The 19,198-nt window shown below is 36.3% G+C and overlaps 1 protein-coding gene across 3 annotated transcripts in view; it reads left to right on the top strand.

Moving 5' to 3' along the window:
• CCDC102B (coiled-coil domain containing 102B) overlaps positions 1–19,198 on the top strand; it is a 185,027-nt gene that overhangs the window by 88,257 nt on the left and 77,572 nt on the right. The window contains exon 7 of one of the 3 annotated variants that reach the window (XM_065053048.1): positions 4–14,571. The exons of the other annotated variants lie outside the window; for them this stretch is intronic. Within the exon in view, the coding sequence (XP_064909120.1) occupies positions 4–123 (120 nt within the window). The 3' untranslated portion in view covers positions 124–14,571. Of the gene's footprint in view, positions 1–3; positions 14,572–19,198 lie in introns of those variants that run through there. 3 annotated transcript variants of the gene reach the window in all.

Below are 19,198 nucleotides of genomic sequence, written 5' to 3'. Positions count from 1 at the left end.
CAGAAATATCAATCAAGAAACCTAGCAAGAAACCTTAGATACCAAAATGAATACTGGTTTGTTCAGTTTCTAATTGAGACATTTGGGGTGATTGCTGTAATGTACTGTCTTCAGCTTGTGTAACTGCCCTGGTTTTGGCTGCGATAGAGTTAATTTTCTTCCTAGTAACGGGTATGGTGCTGTGATTTGGATTCAGAGTAAGAATAATGTTTGATAATGTACCGATGTTTTAGTTGTTACTAAGCTGTCAAGGACTTTTCAGCTTCTTATAGTGGCCAGCCAATGAGAAGGTGGGGAGTACACAAAAAACCGGGAGGGTACACAGCCCAGACAACTGATTAAACTGGCCAAAGAGATATTCCATACCGTATGATGTGATGCTCAGTATATAAACTTGGGGGAAGCTGAATAATGTACTGTATTTTACACTATTGTATACCCTGCATGAGCAAGGTTGTAGACACCTTTATGAAAGCTGTGTAGAAAGTATTTTTCTGTCATTGTAGTCTTTGCAAGAGGTCTTTGTAACTGAGCAGGTGATTATTCCAGAGAAACTGCTTTTTTTTTTGCCAATGTTGTATAGATATTTTGTGGCTATAAGTATCTGGAATTGAAAATTCCTCGTATGTTGTACTACTTTAATTTTGGTATCACTGTCAAAATCAGTGTGTTGATCTCTACCTCAATACATCAGGGAGATATCTGTTCGCTAAGGAAAGGTGAGTCAGGAGCTGAGCACAATACCGTAAACCAGGAAGGCTACAGACTTTTCCTAGTCCCACAGTCCCTGAAGAAGAAAAGCAGAGTAGGTCTGGTGGAGGCTTTCTGGAAGACCTTTCTTAAGGTCCTTTCTAAGAGGGGAACAGAGGCATGCCCTCAAGTATACTATCTCTAAATGACCCCTGAGCCCAGGCAACCAAATCTCAGGAAGCAGAGAAAGTAGGATACCCTTAGAGCCCTGACGTTCCTCACTTAGTACCAAATGACAATATGAGCATTAAGCATGGCTAAGAGGCTACAAAGCACTAAAACAAGGAGAGGTTCAACCTGGTCTAGTCTAATTCACCAAAATATTAAGTTACTTTTGTCTTCAGAATGATTAAGCATGGTCTGTTTTTTAGAATTATTTTGTGATCGTTGGTTTTCTGATAAATTCATTGATTATCAACTTTTATGTACTGTTGAAGGTCAATACTGGTGATTGCTGACCTTCAAATGGAAACGATTGTAATGGGCTCCTGTATAGCTGAGTGGAAATACCTTTTATCAAGTGTAATGGCCTAGAACTGATTAAGTTTAAATTGGTTACTCTACATTCACACTCTTATGGTTTTATGATGACTAGATGTAAAGGTATCTGCAGTTCTCAATTGTCTCAGACATTTACATTTCATCACATGACATACAGAGCCACACACCATGATTGAAGAAGCCATTTTTTCGTGAGAGGTTGCATTTCCAGATAACTAAGTGGAAGTCAATGCTTTTGGCAGTTCTGCATCCCTGGCTTCAGTGGTATAAGATGGATCAATTTACATGAAGAATATTGTTGATAAAATCTGAAAGGTCGTGGTACTCACACATACATAATAGCCTGCCTTCTGAAAAATCAATCTGTATGCAGGCATCAGGTGAAGAAAACTATTGACGCTTCTGTTTGTTTCAGAAACTGATGATTGTGTTGAGACTAAACTTTTTATTTTTTCCCCTTGGCCTTATTGAGATTTCTTAAATCTAATAAATTAGGTTTCTTGTTTTTACGTACAAGAATAGTCTTTATGATTTAGAAAATATCAACTCCATAAATCCAAAGTTTTGAGGAAAATATGCTATGAAGAGAAAGAACCTAAGAATCCTATAATTAAATAACCTAAGAAATAGGAAATCTGAGCTATTATCTAGTCTGGGGTAGATCCTCTTAAGACTATTTCGTTGCTGCTTTCCACATGTAATAGATCAACACAGGTGCGATTGAGGTGTTCAGTTCTTATTCAGCCTGAAGAGTCTAACAGTCAAGCTACTCTGAAGATCATGTGTATGTTATTTTTCTTCATCTTTCATTGTATAGCTTTTCACATGAAAGACTTATGAACAATATCCCACTCAAGTCCTTTGGCTTATCTGAACATAAACTGGCAAATTTTTGTCTTTCATTCTCATTGTTTCAAAGGCTGTTGGTGCTTAATTGCCACACTGCCAAGCCTCTTAAATAAATAGTTTTAATCCTACAGATTTGAAAACAGCATTAACCTGAAACATAATAAATAATTTGTGAAAAGGAGCAGCTAGTGTTTGGAATAAAGGAGTTCGATTTCCATTCTCTGTGCTTACTTCATTCAGCTGGACTCTCTTTTTCCTCCTTTGAACTCTTCAGAAAATAACTGTTTAGATTAATGATGGTCATTGCATTCCAACTTAAAGATCCTTTTTTTGCTTTTAAAGATATACCTTAAAGTTTTGGCAGGAAAACTAGATTGAAATATAAATTCATTTGTAGTGGTGATGGCAGACTTGACTTCCACATTTTGATTTTGTTTTTTGTAAAAGAAGATAAAGTAATGGTTAAGTTTGAAAACTGGACTTTTAAGGTCAATAGCTGGACTGCCTGAAGTGTTACTGGCAGAACAGAGGCAGTTGTATCATTTTTTTAGCAATACTTGGGAGATAAGCTTAGCGTTATAGTTCAATTCATGCAGTCCTTTTTGATATTTTATACTGCATGAAAAGACTTCAGTGCTTTATTTCAGTTCTGTTCTGATGTTGGTGTATATAAGTGGAACACTTTTAAATTTGTTTATCACAGCAAGATTTAATTAGTAGATTATTTTTCCATCTCATTGAGATTTTGCAAGCTTGCCTAACTGTCCTGTCTTAGTTGTACTAGTTATTAGTTATCTTGGTGTACGATAGAATATGCTGCCAAGGTACCCCAACTTTCATACTTTATCTTAAAATGGCTTCAAAACTTGTATCATATCAACATACCTAAATTCACTATAATGGCCTCTGAGTGCAGTTACTAAAATAAAAAAAAAAAAAAAGAAAAAGAAAAAAAAAAGAGGAAAATAACTTAGTCGGTTATCCTAACAGCTTCTTCAAGGTGAAGGAAACAGGAAGGTCTTTGCTAACTGGATCTTAGACTATCAGCCTTTGTGTGATAGGGACTGTGCCTCCTCTTTTTATTTGGAAGATTTATGCATTTGAAAAATCAGTGTGGTTTTATATGAATGCAAATAATTACAGCGTTATTACAGTCAGCTCTGATAGATGATGACTTGATCATATCAGGTCTTTGAATAAGGTCTATCCCACTGGACTTCTATGGTAGCTGCTGCCTCTGTGCATCACTAGAATTGAGTGCTGAACCGTGTTCCAAAAAGTCTGTACAAATAGAATTATTGTTCCCACAGCACACTACTAAAAAATTACAGTGTTCTGTAGCAAAGGACACAAGAGTAAACATATTATTTAGCACTGTACAGAGCATAAAAGCAACCTGGACACTTCGTTTTTGATGGTGAGATCATCAGTAGTTCCATAATTCCCCTTATTTGAAATATTTATTATTTTACGAGTTTTGTGGATGCTCTGAAACTCTGCTGGAATTCTCAATATTACTCTTTTGTTGATACACCTCTAGGATTAGGCTGTAAGAAGGCTGTATTATATATTTTTCATATGCCTCAACATTTATGCTGTCTTCATTTCTCCGAGTTTGTGTGTCAGTAATAATCACACTTGTAAATACAAGTCTTAACATTGCATGCTTTAAATGGCAAGATGTAGATATGTATAAGTCTCTATACATACTGTGTATTTCTGTTTATCTGTATTTTTATATAAAACTACGTGGCATGTATTATCACTTTCCTTTAAACTGTAATTCATAAGTATCTCTCTCTTTCCTGGAAGGGAGGTAGTACAGTTTAACATTTTAAATATTGTTGATATGGAAAGAATTTCTCATTTTCATTACCCACACGACTGCAGTGAATCACAGAATCACAGGATGATTAGGGTTGGAAGTGACCTCTGGAGATCATCTAGTCCAACCCCCCTGCTAAAGCAGGTACACCCAGAGCAGATTGCAGAGGAATCTGTCCAGGCAGGTTTAAAATGTCTCCAGAGGAGGAGACTCCACAACCTCTCTGGACAGCCTGTTCCAGTGCTCTGGCACCCTCAAAGTAAAGAAGTTTCTCCTCATATTCATCAGCAAACTTGACGAGGGTGCACTCAGTCTCTTCATCCAGGTCACTGATGAGCAGGTTGAAAGGGACTGGAACTAATACTGACCCCTGGGGGAACCCAACTAACTACAGGTCTCCAAACAGACACTACCTTTGATCACAACCCCTTGAGCTCTGCCATCCAGCCGGTTCATGATCCATCTCACTGTGCATTCATCTAGCCCACACTTCCTGAACTTGCCTATGAGGAGGCTGTGAGAGATGGTGCCTTGCTGAAGTTGAGGTAGACAATATCGGCTCCTCTTCCCTTGTCTACCCAGCCAGTCATACCATCATAGAAGCCTATCAGGTTAGTCAAACATGATTTCCCTCTGGTGAACCCATGCTGACTACTCCTGATGACCTTCTTTTCCTCCACACACTTGGAGATGACATCCAGAATAAGTTGTTCCATCACTTTTCCAGGGATGAAGGTGAGGCCAACTGGACTGCAGTTTCCTGGGTTGTCCTTCTTACCCTGTTTGAAGACTGGAGTGACACTGGCTTTCTTCCAGTCCTCAGGCACCTCTCCTGTTCTCCAAGACCTTTCAAAGATGATGGACAGCAGTTTAGCAATATCTGCCAACTCTCTCAGCCCTCATGTGTGCATCCCATTGGGGCCCACATATTTGTGGACATCCAGTTTGTCTAAATTATCTCTAACCTGATCCTGCTCAACCAAGGGAAAGTCTTTCTTTTACCAGACTTTTCTACCTCTAGGTTCTAGGATACCTGGGGATCAGTCTTAGCAGTAAATACAGAAGCAAAGAAGGCATTCAGTAACTCTGCCTTCTCTGTATCATCCACACCAGGGCACCCTTCTCATTCAGCAGTGGACCTACATATTCTCTAGCATTCTTTTTGCTGCTGATGTACTTGAAGAAGCCCTAGTTGTCCTTTACATCCATGGCCAGATTTGCTTCCAAGTGAACCTCGGCCTTCCTCACCACATTCTTGCATAGACTAACAGCCTCCTTATATTCCTCCCAAGTGGTCTGTCCCTTTTTCCACATTTCGTGAAAATTCTTCTTCCACCTGAGTTTTGTCTGGAGTTCCTTACTCATCCATGCTGGCCTCTTACATCCTTTACTTGGTTTCTTCCTCATAGGAATGCATTGGTCCTGGGCTTGGAGGAAATGATGTCTGAATATTAGCCAGGTCGCTTGGACCCTACTACCTTCTAGAGCCCTATGCCATTGGATTCTTCCAAGCAGGACCTTGAAGAGGTCAAAGTTTGCCTTGCTGAAGTCCATGGTTTTAGTCCTACTTATTGTGCTGCTTCATCCACACAGGATCCTGTACTCCACCATTTCATGGTTACTTCAGCCAAGGCTGCCCCCAACCATGACATCTCCAACCAGTTCTTCTTGGTTTGTTAGGATAAGGTCCAGCAGCATGCCTCTCCTCGTTGGCTCCTCCACCATCTGTGTCAAAAAGTTGTCATCAACAATCTGTAGGAGCCTCCTGGATTGTGTGTGCTTAGCTGTGTTGCCCATCCAGCAGATGTCAGGGTGATTGAAATCTCACATGAGAACCAGAAAAGGAAAGTAAAGGAAAGGAAAGGCAGACTGGAGTTAAAAAATAATAAATGTGTGCTCTTGAAGATTACTCTGACAAATGACATGGCTTCTGTTTTGCTTGAAAGCATATCTCAAAATTCCTAAACGGAAGGTATAAAGTCACTAAATAGCTTTCGTGATAATGAGTGAGACATGGAAAGTACAAATCTTTAGAATTTTTTTTAACCTAAAGCATTTGATATGAGTGACAGAGAAAGCAATTGATAGAATATAGCCCTGTTGCATAAAGTAGTACATATAGTTTGTTTTGATAAAAATATATATATTTGAATATAAAAAATCCTGTTTTGTAGTCATGGAGAATTGTAGAAAAAGCCTGAAGCATCCAATTCATGGCATGTTCCAAAACTCCGGTATGCTGATGTGAATTTACTTTGCTACAGCTTCAAGCAGTAAATCAGCATAATATTAGAATCATTCATCAAAAATCCTTGACAGATGTTGTTTATGAACTTTGAATAGTTCAATCTCCTACCTGGTGCATAGTTCTTCTAGCACAAAACTTATTATAAATTCTGGTATTGAGTATCTGCAATAAAATGAGTGCTCTGTGTATAGACTAGTAAACTGTGGTTTTGGACTAGTGTGAGTAGGCTGATAAAGTCCAGATTGGATGTGCATGTAGGTTGGAGTATTTAATATCCGTCTTTGAAGTGTGGAAAAAATTATCAGACTTTGTATTTTTCTTATTCTTAAACAGTGCTGCCAGACTAAGGAATTTCTCTTGCACTAGGGTGTTTGTTCAGTTTGCTATGGAGAAATATGATTTGTGTTTTATAAAATCAGCTAAATTGATATTTAGAAATGCCACCTATGACATGGTGACATTTTTTAATATTTCTCAAAGTAAATATAAGCTTTCACTCTTTTTTTTCTTTTTCTTTTTTTTTAAATTGCGTGGTCATATAGTCTGTTTCTTATTTGGAGGCTTTATTATTTAAATGATTTATTAAAAAATAATTGGATTTGCAAGCAGATTTACCTTTTTAGAAACATCTTATGCAACAGTTGCCTTTACATTATCTTTCATTATGCCAGATAATAATGAGTAATATGAAGTAATTAAATATAAATATGCTGTAAACAGTCTCCAGAGAAGGAGATAAGATTTGTCAGTATTAGTTTCTTGATGCTTTGTGTTAAGGTCATCAGCATCTGTGTGCTATGATTATACTTCATTTCAGATAAAAGATTTGTCTGTATTCCCTACTTAAAAAATAAGAAACATAATTGAACTTATTCTCTTTCTAAAATAAAGGTGAACTTTCAGCATGCCCACTGAACAAGGATTTGGTAACACCATAGTTGTTGCTAGTGCTTTGGTTTTAATGTACTCTAGAGAATACAGAAAATGGAGACTACTAGGTTTTTATAAATGTAGTTATTACCTAGCCACTGTGCTTTCTCAAGAAATATAGAATCCAGAGTAGTCTGCTGTCTTACATGATCTGAAATAGCTACAAATTGTTGATGCTGAGTGTCAAACTGAAGGCTATCCAGTGTCCTGCATATCTTTAAAAATCCCATTTACACAAACAAAATACACTTTTATTATTAATTCAATTTTTCTAAAATTTCAATTTTTTTACATCTATTAAGGTCTTCACTGAATCAGCACATTCACATTTTGGGGCCAGTAGTTACTGTAACATTGTGTCAATAACTTTATCCAGACTTTAAACACATTTATATATTTTTGCCTGTCAAGATCACTGATTTCCACTATTTATACATAAGGTAGAAAGCATGTCATTAACATGGTAGGAAATAGTTGAGCAAAACTTGAATCGTTGATCAAAGAATTCCCATTGAGAAGGGGAAATATTGACCCTTATCATGGGCAAAGAGGAATTTTTGGTATGAGAAATATGTATTTGAAGTGATAGAAAAGTATATATACCAACTAGAAACTTTCATGAAGTGGTACTATCTTTCTCCACATAGCCTTCAGAAATCAAGAATGCCATAAGACTTCCACCTTTAAACTATTATACTTTTACTATGTATTGCATTTTCATACCCTTTTACCCTATCCTGCTGCCAAACTTAACATAATTCCCTTGATGACACCAGCTGAAGTTGGCAGGAAAATTATGATGCTTTAGAATAGTCCTCAGGTAAATTGCTCAAGAGAGCTGCCAAAAGTGCCTCACTGGTTTCTTAGCATATGCATCAGAGGTACCTTCTGGGTGATCTGAGGGAAGAATAATGCTACACACTCTTTTTCAAGATCAAAATAGTAATATTGTCAAGAAGGCCTTAGATGTGCTCTGAAAAATTGCTCATTGTGAATTCTTTCCACCACACTGCATTAACTCAATGGCTTTTAGGAACATATCAAAATTATACGGTGTCAGGTAACATCTCTGTCTTGTTGCTGCAGAGACCTATTGTTCACAAAAAACAAACAAACAAACAAACAAACAAACAAAAACAAAACCAGAACAAATCAACAACAAGAACAAAACAACAAAAAAACAAACCAACCAACCAAAAAAAAACCCACACCAACCCAGAACAAACAAACGAACCTGTCTTGCTAGAGGAAGGAAAAAACTCGAAGAGAAAAAAAAATGTATTCTCCTCAAAATACTGATCCATTGTTGTTTTTTTTTTTTGGGTTGATTGGTTGGTTTTGTTTTACTAGTGTAGTGGCATAGATACTAGAGAGGAAATAATTAAATGTTAATTTATCACATTCTTTAGTAAAAAATAACTGTTACTGTTTAAGATTTGAACTTTGCTACTTTGAGTAAATCACAGTTTGTTGGTGTTATTTTTGAGCATAATGATTTTTGAACTAGTCCCTAACTTATTTCTGTCTCTTTTGGAGTGATTGATGTATGTTATGGAGTGGTATTTGTATCAGAATAAGGCAAAGAAAGAAAACAGAAAAAAAAAAAGGTGTTCATAATGAGGATGTCTTGAACTTAGGAGGAGCATATGATGGTGGTACTAATATTAGAGGCTCATCCACACTTCATATTACGTTAGAATGCCTCTGGAGGATGTTGCATGTAGAGAGGGTCACCATCCAAAAGCTACTGATGATATTTCGATAGAAGGCAGGATACCTCCTTAGCATAAAAACCTTTGCATATTTTTATGTACAGTATTGATCATCTTGCCTGTACTTTGAACATTGCATTTAAAAAACATATGAGATCAAAAGCATTTTTAAACAAAATATGTTCTCAACTTTACTGCAGAAATTGCAGGCCTTATTTAGATATTCCCGGGAGGCAAGAATCGCATGACAGCAGAAGTTAGTTTTCAGGCAAGTCACTCTGTTTTCTTTGAAGTAAAAAATAACTGCTTCTTTAAGATGTCTAATCACACTTTATATGTCACAGAACACAATGGGCAGTTTTATCTTGAAGGAATAAATCTAGTTGTCTGTTATGTCAGAGTAATAGACGTGGACAGGAACAGAGTGGTTTCAATTCCCAAAGCGCTCCATTTACTCACAACTCCTGGTTGCTATTTAACCATCTATATACTCAGCACTACATGGTATTTAAACAGGAGCTGCTTAAAACTTGAAGTTATAAGGGGAAAAAGGAACACACTGTACATGTAGAGCTGATAACATTGCATCTTAACTGTGTAATCCAAATATGCAGTTACTGTCTCAGGTACAATGGTGCTAACATTTCCAGGTCAAAATATCTGGATAATAAATAAAAGTTTCAGTTGAATTTGTTGTACCAAAATTACCCAAGTTTTTCACTCCTTTTCACTGATGTTTTGTCCAACTTTCTGGTGTCAGTCTAGTATCTAAGGTCAGTAGTCACCCTCAAGAGGGATGGGGTGAGAGGAGCATTACAAAATGTTGTTTGTGTCCTGAGTTCTTTGCATGGATGAGTATAGATAGAGTAGGTGGTGAGCATTTCGTTCTTCTCAGATTTGAGTCTGTCTTGGGATTATTTTTTTATGTTTTCAAACACCATCTCTTTATCTGATTTTCCTTCATTGGTTGCAGCCTAAAGTGTGGCTGTCTTTACCCCTTTGCTATTAGTTTAGGTTCTATGATAGCCTTCTCCAACCACACTTAACATAAATGTATAGTGTTTGTTACTCATCAACCGGAAATTTGTTAGAACTTTGACATAAATATTCACAGGCAATAGTCACTTGACTTTATATCAAAGCTAAACTCAGTTCTGGTCAAAACAAGTGTTTAAATGCTGCACTTTCAAGTTAATAAAAAACCTGAGGCCTTCTACTGGTGATGGTAAATCACTACATGTAGTGGTATCACCACCACACTCTTGATATAAACTTTGGAACATATTCCGTGTAGACACCCTTTACTGTGTAGATTTTTTTTCATTTGGGTTGATTTTGTTTGGTTGGTTGGTTTGGTTGCTTTTTTTTGTTTTGTTTGGTTTTCTGCCTTTTTGTTTGTTTACTTTTTTGTACTTGATGGGAGAAAGGTTTGTTGGAACCTTGACTGCTGATTTTCTAGCAGGCAGTTGTAGCCATTCTACAGTGTAATTTTTGTTGTGTTTAGCTGAATGTTCCAAATCCAGTCACGTCAGGTTCATTATCAATAGCTTAAGAGTATTTGGGAGAGAAAGACTAATAAAACTTTAATCTTTGAAAAAATGAAAGTGAAGTATTATTCAATGGAGAATGCCAGAGGGAAACTTCTGAGCATATACATACTCCTGTTCTTTAAAAGATGCAAGTCTTGACATTCTACAGCCTCACTCAATGACCATTTTTCCTTTTTAATTTTTCATTTCAGACAAGTGAGGGAAAGTGATATCTCTAGTGATATTGTGAAACTAAACAGATTCAGTGGAACAGTCTGCCTTTTTCATTTTTTACTTTCCCAGCTCCTAACTGAGAGGAAAACAAACAAACAAACAAACAGGCTTGTCTCTTCCCTTGCTCTAAAATAATTTATTCCAGATTGTAATGGGTTGCATGGGTTTAGGAGGGGCAGGTCCTGTCTGACCAACCTGATCTCCTTTTATGATCAGGTGACTCACCTGGTGGATGAGGGGAAAGCCGTGGACGTGGTCTATCTGGACTTCAGCAAGGCCTTTGACACTGTCTCCCATAATATACTCTTGCAAAAGCTGGTAGCCCATGGCTTGGACAAGTGTACTCTACGCTGGGTTAAGAACTGGCTGGAGGGCCGGGCCCAGAGAGTGCTGGTGAATGGGGCTGCATCTAGCTGGCGGCCAGTCACTAGTGGTGTTCCCCAGGGGTCGGTATTGGGTCCAGTCCTGTTTAACATCTTTATTGACGATTTAGATGAGGGGATTGAGACCATCATCAGCAAATTTGCTGATGACACCAAGTTGGGAGGGAGTGTCGACCTGCTGGAAGGCAGGAGGGCTCTGCAGAGGGATCTGGATAGACTGGAAAAATGGGCTGATTCCAATGGGATGAAGTTCAATAAGGCCAAGTGCCGGGTGCTGCACTTTGGTCACAACAACCCCCTGCAGCGCTACAGGCTGGGCGCAGAGTGGCTGGAGAGCAGTCAGACAGAGAGGGACCTGGGGGTACTAATTGACAGGAAGCTCAACATGAGCCAACAGTGTGCCCAGGTGGCCAAGAAGGCCAACGGTATCCTGTCCTGTATCAAAAATAGCGTGGTCAGCAGGACAAGGGAAGTGATCCTTCCCCTGTACTCTGCATTGGTGAGGCCACACCTGGAGTATTGTGTTCAGTTCTGGGCCTCTCAGTTCAGGAAAGACATTGAAGTGCTGGAGCGGGTCCAGAGAAGAGCAACACGACTGGTGAAGGGTCTTGAACATAAGATCTATGAGGAGAGGCTGAGGGAGCTGGGCTTGTTTAGTCTGGAGAAGAGGAGGCTTAGAGGTGGCCTCATCACTCTCTATAACTACCTGAAGGGAAGTTATAGCCAGGTGGGGATTGGTCTCTTCTCCCAGGCAGTTAGCAATAGGACAAGGGGGCATGGGCTTAAACTCTACCAGGGGAAATTTAGGCTGGATATTAGAAAGAAATTCTTTACAGAGAGAGTGGTCAGGCATTGGAATGGCCTGCCCAGGGAGGTAGTGGACTCGCTGTCCCTGGAGGTTTTTAAACTGAGATTGGACATGGCACTTAGTGCCGTGATCTAGTAAATGGACTGGAATTGGACCAAGGGTTGGACTCGATGATCTCTGAGGTCTTTTCCAACCCAGTCGAATCTGTGATTCTGTGATTCTATAATAGCATTTACTTGTATTTATGCACATCCTAACAGCTGTTGCTCAAAATCCTTCTTCCTAAGAAGCATAGGGAGCTGAATGAAAAAATTTGCTACAGTGGTGGAAATATCTATGACTAAATAGCTTGAGTTTTGTGGGTTCTTTTGATGGTAGCCTGTTTAAACCCATACATAGCTGTTTACACCACATCTCAGCAGAGTCTCATCATGTGACAGCCTATAAAATCTGGAAAGTAGTTCAGCTGATACCTGGAAGAGCTATTGATTAGCTTGGGAGTAACAGGAAAGTCTCATTTGATCAGAAACAATTCATAAGATCTTTTCAGGACACTACTTGTAAAGGAATTTGCTAGGATTGAGGCTGAAGAAAAAAGTCTAAAGGACATGTTTACCTTGAAAGTTCAATCTTTATAGTGCTCATCTATAAATGTGGAAAACAAACAAAAATGTTTAGCAAGAAAGCCTTGACTAGTATTTTCAGCTCTGTTCTAATGTCTTTGAAAGGATTTAAACCTTTGGACAATATTTACTTTTTTTTTTTTTTTAACAGAGAATTATCAGAAAAATCAAGAAAAGAAGGATGTAATTTCACTGTGTATGTATTAGTAGGTTTAAAAATCGTCTTTGAATTGCCTTTTTGAACTGTTTCCTTAGTGGATGGTTGTAACAATTGCAAATTCTTTCCCCAGTTTCTTTTTCTGACTCATTAAAATTCAATACATTTTTAATTAAGTAAACTGACAGTTCTTTATGTCTTCTGAGCAGAGAGGACAGTAATTCTTTTATCTTGAAAATCTAAGCATTTGATGCATTGAACTAAGACAATGCTGTAACTTAGGTCATGTTTGACGGATTCTGCTTGTTCAAACTTCCAGGTATGGATCACTATATAGCTATAAATGTCTGTACTGCAGTCTTAAAAGCTACATTTGCTGCTTTTATTTTCTGTTTCTGTGATTCAGGTGATTGTATATGAATTTCTGTTGTTTGTTCCTGTCATTCTCTGACAATTATTGACAACAGACCTAAAGAACTGTTAAACAAACAAACCATAATGGTTACTTGTGTGATTTTTAATAGTAAAAGGGACTCATAGTTTTTACAATGTTTGCATCAGTAAACTTGATAGCCATGTAATGGTGTTGTCAAGGTATACTTCATGCCTGGGAAGCAGAATTTATTTGGCATTTTACATCTATGGAGACCTGCCCTTATATAACAAAAGTCAGATATAAAGTCAGGAGAGTCTTAGCTTCAAATCAATCCCAATGTAGACATATTTGCTAAAATACAAGCAATACAGGCAATTGCTTTTTGACCCAGTTTAGAGGTTAGTGGTTCTACTCGGAGACATTGTTCTAAGCAAAGAAGGTTTGTAGAATCAGTTTCTTAAACTCCTTTTTTGCAAATTTGTGGATAGACAGTAATGCTGAGTAAATATTTTTCCTGCTCCCTGATTTTTCTTAGTTTTTTTTGATGCATCTGTTAATGATGCTGAAAATACCCCAGAGAGTTAAAAGAAATAATTATTTGAAGTAATTAATGATATTTTGAAGAATTAAGTGCCTTAAGAACAGTAAACTATATGATAAAATGAGATTTTTATTTACTGCATCTACCAAACTGACAATCAATATATGGAAGGTTTTGATGTATGCTGTATTTTTTGCCTTTTATACCTGCCCTGGAGAGTTTTCAAGTGTTGTGGGAGGAAGGCACATAAATTACATCAATAAATAGACTATTTGCAGTGTGGTGGGTTTTTTTTTCACAGTACTCTAAAAATTCTCTATTCTTTATTTGCTCCTGGCCAAGTATGAAAGCAATGATAGTCCTCAATAGGAGGCATTAGTGGGAGGTCACAACAATATTTACCATAAATATCTGTATGGCCTCAATATGATATAATTTTTCACATATAGTTTTGAAAGACAGAATCACATTGCAGAGGTGTCTCCAAACTTCTGAAGTTATGTGAGGTTTAAGAGGAGAGCTCCTAGCTGAACTCTGTAACAGTATGTCTCCTATGCCTCCCTCACACAATGATTTTATTGAGGGAATTGCCCCTTAAAGTGGCTATGTGTTGAATATTATTCATTGTCAACTATTAATGAAGTGGTTATTTAGAAAAGAAGCCCTGGATTAAGCTTTAACAATGTATAAATCCTACTTACACATCTTTCTGTAAAAGTCAATGAATGGCCTAAAGGATCAACAGAGACTGTTTGCTGTATCTAAAGGACATCATTCATTCAGCACAAATTAATCTTTCATAAAACCTCAAATTCTGATGACTGAATATCTTTATCTCATAAAACTGACTGCAAAGTTAGGTAGAACTTCCCAAATTAATATCAGAACGCAGAGGGCCTAAGAGATACACTCCGAAGGTAAAATATTCAGTTCATCACTGTTCAGAATTTGATCTTAATCAGTAATAATTAATAGCCAACATTAGTTTTTAGATGAATAGTGCTAAATAATTTGCACTATTTCCTGTATATACAGTAGTTCCAAGATATAATATCTGAATAAGGATTGTAAACAATACCCACACCAATAAAGCTTGTCTTTGAGATTATGTTTAGTGCTCTGTGCTTTACTGGTACTAATTTTGATTTTACACAATCTGGCAACTGTAACTGAGAGATCATTCAAAAGTAATAAATTGCAAAGAAGATATTACTATGAATGAAGTAGGAATAAAAGTGAAAAGAAGATTCTTGGCTTGATTTAGTGTTGATATACTATACTGTAAGTAACTGCAATAAACTCAGCAGGCGGCTGCAAGTTAGTGATTTTTTTTAAGCATTAAACTTCTGGTTATGTAGGTAATTCTAGGTGCTGCTACAGTTATTTTCATGATAGGTAAATTTTTTTAATCGCTGTGATTCTTCTCTGAGTACTGGTATAAGAAATCAAAGAAAAATAGTGCAAAAGAATGGTGGATCCTTTAGTGTGAGGAACTGCCATAAACATGTATATCTTTATGTTCTGTCAAAGTAAATATTGAAGAAATCAGGAGAAGAATTTTCATTATGAGAACTTTAATCTTACTGGGTTATCATCAGTAAAACTTCTACATTCAGTTGCATTTTAGCATGCTGTATTTCAATAGATGACTCTTAGATTTGGAGTTTCTATATCTTTTCTTTTGGCTTAAGTAAACAAATTCTCCCTGAATAACCTTATAACATGAATTAGCAGGGAGTCCACAACTAACTGAACAAGATAGGTTCTGAAATTATTATATTTTGGTTTTCACCTAAGTTTTGCTTAGCTAGCCTTCACTGACAGTTCTCCTAAGCAAAGAGGCATTTTAAAAAAATCTTGATTCTTAACTGAATTTTATTTATAAAAATATTTCCTTATTTTCATAATTTTGATTTAAAAGCAACATTTAAATACTCAAAGTGATATATAAAACTATTTGAAGTACCAATAAAGCTTAAAGCTGGAATCTGTGACTTTTAACTTATAAGAACTATACTGAATTCATTGGGATTCTGCATATTGATCATGCTGAAAATATAAAAACTTTGATAAAACGGCAAAGATTGCCATGAGGAAATGAAGCTGAATAATTGAGCAAGCCTTTGATTTAGCATTGGTAAATGAACTCTTAAAATTTATCTATATTCTGTTCTGCAAAAGTAGGGATATATTGTAATATTGAAAAAAATATTCTACAACTAAGTACAGCTACTAAAATCAAAGAACAGGAAGCTAATATAATCTTGTATATGACAGCAATTAAAAAAACTGTGGAGAGGATAGTGACATCATCTTTCCATAGTATCAGATGCGATTCGGAAACTCTTCAGACATTTTCAGGTGCCATTCAGAGGAGTATTACAACAAAACATCGAATAGATTAGAAAAGCAAAATATAACGTTGTTAGAGTTGTGAAAGCTTGAAGAATACTGCCCTGCTAACAGATGGCTCTCTTGATTTGGTCAGAAACAAGCTTTCTGGCTATTGCTAAGCAGCAGCAGGATGTCTACTGCTGATTAGTTGTCACAGCCATCCTGCAAGAAGATAAATGGTTCTGTGCTGCTTCACCAGTTCACCTCCACCATTTATCTGTCCTAGGTGTATCAATTTCTCCCTAGATCCTGGTATGTTTTCATCAACTGAACAATCTGCTGAGATTTTTAATTTATTCACCGCACATTCGTAACTACAGTATTTTATTTTTGTTTGTTTGTTTGTTTGTTTGCTTTGTCGAGTAATTACAGTAAAGCTACAAGTATCTACATTTTCCTCCCCATAACTTTTGAACCTGTTGGTCAATAACAGTTAAATGATTAAACCAAATGAGAAATATTTCCTGAGAACTGGGTTCCTACAGAATTTGTGAAAATCATCTTGCCTGCAAGAGGAAAAAGACTCAAATTTCTTAAAAGACTCAAATTTCTTTTTTTTTTTCTGCTCCTTAATGGGAATGGGTAAAGAAAACAGACAAAATCTGACAATATTTGTTACCTCTGGTAGTAGCTGACCTCCTGGTCAGCATTGTATAAAAATTCTGGATTAATCACAGTATGTACTGTTTGTTATCCAGTACATGTCCTATGGAAGATAAGAGAAGTTAAAGAGCAAATAATCCATAGAACAGTGGACTAATTCCTCTATTCATAGAAATATGTTTGGTCCTTAACATAGCTGTGTAAAAATAACTAACTAGTATACCCATCACTTTGAGCCTTGGCTAATGCAATCTGGTTTTATCTCCTCTTCTTTTTAATTATAAAGTGTCCAATTAGTCATAAATATTTTTTTTTTATATGAAGCAGGTTTCTGTGCATTTGAAAGGGAGGGACTGCAGGGGATGAAATATAAAAACCATCATAGCGTGATTTACTCTGTGACAGTTTGTGCTCTGTGTAAGTGGATTACATGAGAATTGCATCCATACATAGCATTTATTTTGCTTTAGACATCATGGCTGTAGGGGAGACATGAGCCCCTTGTTCCAAACACCTCTTAATGCTTGTATAAAGAAAGAGATGTTTGATTCCAGTACAACACTCAGTAGTGCTTTGTTCTCCATCTCCCACTCTTGGGTGAAGATTGTTTGAGGAGTCAGCACCAGAAAACAGCTCTTACAATGCCAGAAGTTCTTTTTAACCTCAATCAATTAGGTTTTGGATGTGGATAGAATAAAGAAATAAATGAAATGTACTAAAATTCTGTTGGCAACAGATAACAGCAGAATATCAACAGTTCCTTTATTTTGTTGGTTACCATGGAAACAATCAAGTGTGAGATGTTGCTGACAAAACTGCAGACTGCAGCAGCAATTACTAACTTTAGAAGGTCTGTGCTTTGTGGTTGATATATCTGAAAAGTAACAGTGGGCATTTTTTCTCACATTTGGTTATCTGTTCTTTTCAGTGGGAAAAGCAGGGACTAAAAAAAGGAATGCTTGAAGTAAGTGTGGACTGTTGGATAATCAGGCTCTGGCTACAGAATTATTAATGCTTATATCTCACTTTTTGGGCTGTTGCACATATGTTTGCACACGGTCACATTTACTTGGCAGAAGCTCAATGGAATGTAGTGGTGTAATACTTTCTATGTGAGAAGAAACAAAAATGAGCTTTCATCATGGTTCTCATGATTGATGAGATTTGTAAAATGAGAGGGAGTCCAATTACTAAATGGTGTTTCAAGCAAAAAGATCACTGAGTTCCTCAGTCACTGCTGACTGCTAATCAATTTGTTGAGTGATGATTAAAATGTTTTGCTTTGACCTAAAATGACTTAGCAGTTTGAGTCCTAGCTAAATGGCTCTTTCTGATAAGAAACCACATTCCTCTTCTGTATGTAAGCTCTTAGTTCCTTGTTTTAAGAAGAAAAATTGTGAGTCACTATTTTAGGGTTTCACCTTATTCAAAACAGGAATTTGTCATCTTCATTATGCTTAAGTTATTTGTTCATGAAGGTAGCAAAAGACAATGAAGTATGTCTGAGATTAAAAAGATGCTGATGTTTTAGGAATATTTTTTAATTATTTTTCTCTTTAATATTTTGACGTACTCATTTTCTGGTTTATAAAGGTTTGTGGGGACAAGGGTGCAAAAAAGTACATATGTGTATGCAGGTGACTTCGTGTTCTATTCTAGACAAGAAAATAATTTTCTTAGATAAGTAAAAAAAAGATAAAACACAACAAACAGTAATAAAAAGCTTGTGGAATTGTCTTCTGTAAGGAAGATTCCAAGCAAGAGTGACCGCATATTTCTATATTTTTGTCTGGGTTGCTTAGATACTATTAGAAAATATATGATTTTATAATGATTATATTGTTATGCTACCAATTAAGCACAACAACTTCCAGAAAACAAAAAAATATTAAAAGTATGGTATCCTATATACAAGTAGTCCAGATTTCAGTGCATGGGTATGATCCAGTTAAAACTCTATAGAGCAGAGGCATCATTCCTCATAACCTCAGTAATCCTTTTGTAAGATGTATTTAACCGTCAGATAAGATCATACCAAAATTTAACTTGTTTGGTCTGGAAAAAACAAACAAACAAACAACTGGTACATCAAAATGTCAAGATAACAGATACTGTTGAAGATAATAAACATTTCCTTTATAATAACATATGAAATCCCTGAACCCATCACTTTCCAAAGCATATTTATGGCATAAAAACTTTGTGCAGAAGTCAGGTATGATTCAAACATCTGGTTTTGGTCAAACCCAAGCTTAAAAACTGTAGCATTAAATCTCTTACTGGTCTAAAATACAGACTTTGTGTAAGTGGCTATACTGTTTGTGAAGTGATTCAAAACAAAAAAAAAAAAAAAAAAAAGCTCTTAATATTCTTAAGCAGTTTTATTTAGGTAAAAGTTAAATTTGCTTTAGTTTTTATTTTAGGGAATATTAGCTTAAAGAAAGAAGGATATATGCTAGTTAGAGAATTATAATATATTCTGAATTATTATATATATCTGAAATGTGTTCAGAGAGCTCTAACAAAATATTCTGATATTTTTTTACTAGTCTGTATTTCACTATTAAAATTGCAGTGAATGCAATTGTAATAATTTTGTAGAATTCTTACTTCAGAGTTGATTTTATTTTGGATTGATCACATTTAGAGAGTGAATGCTCTAATTCAGGGCTCATGGAAATCAACAAGATTATTACCTGCATGTATTAAGAGGAAAAAGTAGTATTCCGTGTGTG

Source organism: Columba livia, chromosome 2, assembly GCF_036013475.1.
Source record: "Columba livia isolate bColLiv1 breed racing homer chromosome 2, bColLiv1.pat.W.v2, whole genome shotgun sequence".
NCBI classification, from domain to species: Eukaryota; Metazoa; Chordata; class Aves; order Columbiformes; family Columbidae; genus Columba; species Columba livia.
Note: the sequence above shows the minus strand (reverse complement) of the source record. Positions and strands in the feature narration are given on the sequence as shown.